This window comes from Fundulus heteroclitus, chromosome 24 (genome assembly GCF_011125445.2).
Source record: "Fundulus heteroclitus isolate FHET01 chromosome 24, MU-UCD_Fhet_4.1, whole genome shotgun sequence".
Classification (NCBI taxonomy): domain Eukaryota; kingdom Metazoa; phylum Chordata; class Actinopteri; order Cyprinodontiformes; family Fundulidae; genus Fundulus; species Fundulus heteroclitus.
In genome coordinates, this window is record NC_046384.1 from 3,838,746 (window position 1) to 3,844,898 (window position 6,153).

General features: G+C 37.9%; 1 protein-coding gene across 1 annotated transcript; it reads right to left on the reverse strand.

Annotated features, from left to right (window-relative positions):
• Positions 1-5,131: 5,131 nt before the first annotated feature.
• LOC118557869 (gastrula zinc finger protein XlCGF8.2DB-like) lies at positions 5,132-5,929 on the reverse strand (the record flags this gene model as incomplete). Its single annotated transcript, XM_036128348.1, has 1 exon — positions 5,132-5,929. A coding segment is annotated over one exon (798 nt), but the record flags the coding sequence as incomplete, so codon positions are not given.
• Positions 5,930-6,153: the final 224 nt, after the last annotated feature.

Genomic DNA, 6,153 nt, shown 5'->3' on the forward strand with positions numbered 1-6,153 from the left:
CATAAAAGGTCTTCCACCTTTTCCCCAGGTGTGAACCCCTTCAAAATTCAAAGAAGCAAAAATATTTTACAGTGATCTCAATTTCTTTGTATAAACACAATAAAGAATAAAACAGAAAATTTCTCTTTCTCTTTGCAGCATTACATTTCCTTGTTAAACCTTTTTGCAGCCTTTGCAAACATTATGACGTTTAAAATTTTAATCAAAAACTGGATTAGGCATAAATCAGTAACATCACCTTTTCTCTTTGGTCTCAGTCAGAGCTGGAGCTTTGCCACATGCACCAAGCACTACGCCTAGGGGGCAACAGATAAGTCTGGCTCATGAAAATCTTATTGTAAATCTGATAACAACATATTTAAAATAACAGTATCTAAAGCATCATGATCTGGTATTAAAGCCTTGCAAATCAAAATGATTTGGTCAAGAAAAAGAGGAATCTCTCTCCACTCTCTCCCGCCGTGCCCCCCTCCCCACCCTCACACCCGTGTTTGAACATGGCCTCCAAAAGTTATCACGAGTCAGGTGGGGAAAAAGAAGAAAAATGAAACGGCGGGATGATTCTCTCATGTTGCTTGGGGGTAAGACAACGTTTTAGGTTCCCCTCCTTCAGTAGAGGCTGAGGGAGAGAAGCAAACTTTTTACTGCTGTGGACAAATAAACATTGCAAAGCATCATTTCACATGAAGTCATTCATATCAACCTCTTGGACCCAATGAAACACATAAAAAATGATAAATGCAAAACCAACAGACATGAGAAATTATCCCAAATTCAGTTTGTTGAAATATTTGCTCTGAACAGCAGCATTAAAGTCTGTTAATCCAGATGAAGTTCTGCAGAATTTTAGGATTTTTAATAAGAAAAGATGCTCCAGATGAATCTTTGTTAGGGAGGCTAAACTTGTCATGATAATATGACATAATCTGTCATTCTAACAGAAACTGATAGGATGAGCTTTGTACACTCTCCATTGTTGCATTTCGTTCATTGTCTATTTGTTTCCTTAATCCCATGTCGACACGATGCCACCGGGTGGATCAGTGCGGTCAGGTTGGCACGAGCGGTGGAATAAACAGTGTTGGTACCAATGAACAAAAAAATGAAAGGTCAAGCAGCTTTGAGGTCCTCAATTTCCATGTCATTTATTTTCAACTTAAATCTCCAAAAAAATGTGCAAATGCAGTCCAAAAGTGCGTGGAGGTTAAGCAGTGAAGGTTTTAGCCCGTAGCAGAGAGCAGCAGAACAGCAGGTGATACTCCAAACTCAACTCTCCCCATGAATCAACAAGGTGGCTTTTTAAAGGGGCCACGCCCAACTAGGTAAAACCACTTTAAACCACTGGGGGTGCACAAACATTAGTTCTTTTAAAACCAATGTAAAATTCCTCCATAAAAAAAAAAGAATTATGTAGAAATGAACCCACCAATTAAATAGACAAAATCCTAAATCAAACACAGTTACAATAAATAATTCTCCAACAATTATAAAACCATTAACCCCACTCCGCCTTCTTCACTCTTAGTCTGGCCTGGAAGGTTTCAAATAGGTTGCTGGTCTCTGGAGAATCTCCTGAGAATCCAGAGTGCAGTGTGGATGTTCCAGCGTTTCAGGCATGTGTCTACTTCTCCAGTAACAAACCAGTTCTTTGTTACATACCACTTAAAATCTGTTAACTTGTTAATTTTACTCTATAATGGGTAAAACACAGCTGTCTTGAGTTGAAGTATATGTATAAGAGAAGTTCTGGCATCTTTTTTTTTTTCTTTTTTTTTTTTTTTACAAAACTACCTTTATTATATTTGTCCACCGCAATGCGTAAAGAAATATTAAAAACGTAAAACATATTATTTTAAGACAAATTGAGAATATAAAAAAAATCTGAGATTAAATAATAAACCCATAATTAATGTATTAAAATGTATTTGTATGGTGACTAAAAACTGTGTTTCATAATGGAATCTAAGTATTTTGTTGTTGTATTCCTAAATGCAGGGTCAATGCTTAAATACATGCAAGGAGAAACTCAAGTCCAGGAGAAAGATTCAGATCAACCATCCACCAGCAGCTCAGCTACAGAAGGTCAACTGCCTCCCAGCAGACCTGCAGACTCTACAACAGCACCAGCCCTGACAAGCAATCTCCAGCTACGAGTTCAGCTACAGATCCAACATCTGCAGCTGTGGAGATGGTGCAAAGAGGTCCTTTTAAAATTGGCCCTGATTTAAAGTTTCCAAAGAGACCCAAATGAAGGAAATTTCATACTAGCCTCTATTTCAAGTTTCCTCCAAATGGAGAGAAGGTTAACAGCAGCTGGGTTGTGTACTCCCCACAGAACAATGCAAGCTGTTAGGTATGAAGCATTTAAAGCTGACTGCAGAGGCCACAGTGATTGGTCTAACATCAACACCCGTTTGAGGAGTCATGGGTGGATGGAGAGAACTGGACAAACGGCTGAAGAATGGGATGCCATTAGATCTACATGTGCTGAAACTGCTAGAGGCAGAGAAGAATCACTTAGTCTCAATCACTCTCTCACTGGACTCAAGAAATGTGGCTTTTAGGGACTCATCTTCGTCTTTGTGAGCCAAACAATGGCAGTTCTTGAAGGAAGTAAAGCTCAGGGCAACATAGGACCCTGTAACGGAGAATCACTTCAATTCAATTCAATTTATATAGCGCCAATTCATGAAACATGTCATCTCGAGGCACTTTACAAAGTCCAAATCAATCAGATTATACAGATTGGTCATTCCAAAAACAGTAAAAAACAAAGCGACTGGACTTGTTTTCCATAGTTGAAGACGTTTCGCTTCCACTCCCGGAAGCTTTCTCAATTCAAAAAGTCTGGAGTAATGTGGAGTAACAAGCTTTATACCATTGCCCAACAAAGGCCTTGCAATGGCTTAGATAACATGCAAATTCAATCGAAACAGGTCCACTCCTTAGTAATGGGCGGTCGTTAAAGCCATTAAGCCAGCAGAATGGACCGAAACTGGTCCACTCCTCTGTAACGAGGAGTCGTTAGGGTTGTTGTTGGCCTGGCTTAAAGGAACAATGTTTTGATCACCCGAATGAGGGTGAGAGTTAAGGTGACGATTGGCCGGAATTAATCATATAGCTGTGTTGTAAGTTTTTGAGAGTTGGAACCTAAGGCCTCCTCCTCTGTTTAAGGTTGTTTTTTTTTTCTCTCTTAACGTAGATAGCTTCCTTCACACCCCTTTCAAACCATCTGTCTTCTTTGTCCAAAATGTGTACATTTTGGTCCTCAAAAGAGTGTCCTTTGTCCTAAAGGTGTAGGTGGACAGCAGAGTCTTGTCCTGAGGAGGTAGCTCTCCTGTGTTGAGCCATGCGTCTGTGGAGAGGTTGTTTGGTTTCTCCAATATAAAGATCAGAACATTCCTCACTGACTGAACTGCATACACCACTCTGCTCATCTTAGGTTTGGGGGTTTGGGGGCTAAACCTAAGGACACCTAAGGACACTTAGGTTCCCTGTTAGTTCCCTGTTCGTTTTTTGTAAAACCGAACAGGGAATAGAACAAAGAACACATAACAAAGCCAAGGCATACTTTTTTAAAATGCATTTATTAGGTACAAAATACACAAATACATATGCAAATCAAAAAAGGATAAAAAAAAACTGAAGAATATTTGAAATAAAATATGTTTCTATACTCCTAAACATGTTTATAGCTGTGGGTTTTATGTACTTTAAGAAATGGTGTATATATTCTTATTTCCCTAACCATAACTGGGAAACATTTCTGCTATTAAAAAAATGAACACACACGTATTTCTGTATTTATTTGTAAAATATGCAATATTTACGCAAATACTGGTACGGATCAGGTACTAACAGGCTTCTTTGTCGTTTCAGAAGAGGGGGAAGGGCCCATGTAACCGCAAATAGATATTTTTTTTTCATTTAACAATTTAAAAATGCAAATTTTAACAATATACAAGTAAACATAAGACGTCATACAAAAACAACTGTTAGGAAAGAAAATGAAAATAAAAACAACAGTGTAGCTCATATATCGTGCTAACATTTCTGAAAACTTTAGGCAGTTTTATTTCCTAATATTCTGACAAGGCGTAGAGATATTTGATATAATTCAAAAGTGCTTGAAAGTTTGGAGAAGTCTTAAAAAATCTGCACAGGGAGCAGAGAAAAAAAGTGTCCGAGCAGGCAGAGCTCTCTGTCAGGGGCCCATGTCACTTGGAACCAAACAAAGACAAAAGCAATGTCCTACAAAGACTTGAGCGTACTGTAGGGATTAAGGGGAAAGCATTAGGCTGGTTTAAATCTTATCTGTCGGACAGATTCCAGTTTGTTCATGTTAATAATAAATCTTCAAACTCTTGGGTCACTTGTGGAGTACAACAGGGTTCAGTCCTTGGACCAATTCTCTTTACTATACATATGCTTACGATTGGCAAAATTATCAGATAGCATGGCATTAATTTTCACTGTTATGCTGATGACACTCAGCTATATTTATCCATAAATCCTGATTATTCCAATCAGTTACTTCAACTACAGGCATGTCTTGATGACATCAAAAGCTTGATGACAGTTTTCTGCATTCAAATTCTTACAAGACAGACGTTGTAATCTTTGGACCAGAGTCCTCAAAAAATAAACTTCTTAATCAATCACTTAATCTGGATGCCATTAATTTGGCCTCTGGTAATAAAGTAAAAAATCTTGGTGTTATTTTTGACCAAGACATGTCATTTAAATCCCATATTAAACAGGTTTCCAGAGTTTCCTTTTTTCACCTCCGGAATATCGCCAAAATTAGAAACATTCTGTCCAGGGGTGGTGCTGAAAAACTAGTCCATGCATTTGTTACTTCAAGGCTGGCTATTGTAATTCTTTACTATCAGGAAGTCAAAAAAATACAGTTCAAAGTCTTCAGCTGAACCAAAATGCTGCAGCAAGAGTTCTGATGAAAATCAACAAGAAGGATCATATTTCTCCAATTTTAGCTTCCCTTCATTGGCTTCCTGTTAAATCAAGAATAGAATTTAAAATACGTCTTCTAACGTATAAAGCCCTTAATAATCAAGCTCCATCATATATCAGAGCTCTGATCACAACAGAAAGGCTTCTTTTCTGTGTGGATTCTCATGTGTCTGTTTAAAGCTTTTTTGTGGCAAAATTTTTGTCCACATAGATCACAACAGAAATGCTTCTCTCTTGTGTGGATTCTCGTGTGTTTGTTTAAAGCAGATTTTTGGATAAATCTTTGTCCACATAGATCACAACAAAAAGGCTTTTGTCCTGTGTGGATTCTCATGTGTGTGTTTAAATGTGATTTTCGGCTAAATCTTTGACCACAAAGATCACAACAGAAAGGCTTCTGTCCTGTATGTATTCTCATGTGTTTGTTTAAAGCTGATTTGTCGCAAAATCTTTGTCCACATAGATCGCAACAGAAAGGCTTTTCCCCTGTATGGATTCTCATGTGTCTGTTTAAAGCTGATTTGTGGCTAAATCTTTGTCCACATAGATCACAACAGAAAGGCTTTTGTCCTGTATGGATTCTCATGTGTTCGTTTAGAGTTGATTTTTGGCTAAATCTTTGACCACATAAATCACAACAGAAAAGCTTTTCCCCTGTATGGATTCTCATGTGTCTGTTTAAACCTGATTTGTGGCTAAATCTTTTTCCACATAGATCACAACAGAAAGGCTTTTGTCCTGTATGGATTCTCATGTGTGTGTTTAAATTAGATTTTTGATTAAATGTTTGTCCACATAGATCACAACAGAAAGGCTTCTGACCTGTGTGGATTCTCATGTGTGTGTTTAAATTAGATTTTTGATTAAATCTTTGTCCACATAGATCACAACAGAAAGGCTTCTGACCTGTGTGGATTCTCATGTGTGTGTTTAAAGTAGATTTTCCAATAAATGTTTTGCCACAGTCTTCACAGCTTAGCTTTCTTCTTTTCTGGACTTTCCTAGATGACTCCACATTTTTCTTCTCCATAGAACATTTCTTATATCCAGAGTCTGACAGGTGTTTCAGCTCAGAGAGAGGGCGTTCTTCATCACTGTCCTCTTCATCCTCCTCAGTGTCTTCAGTCTCTAAAGAAATTGAAGCATCTCCATGATCTTGTATCCTGGTGGATTCTTCTCCAT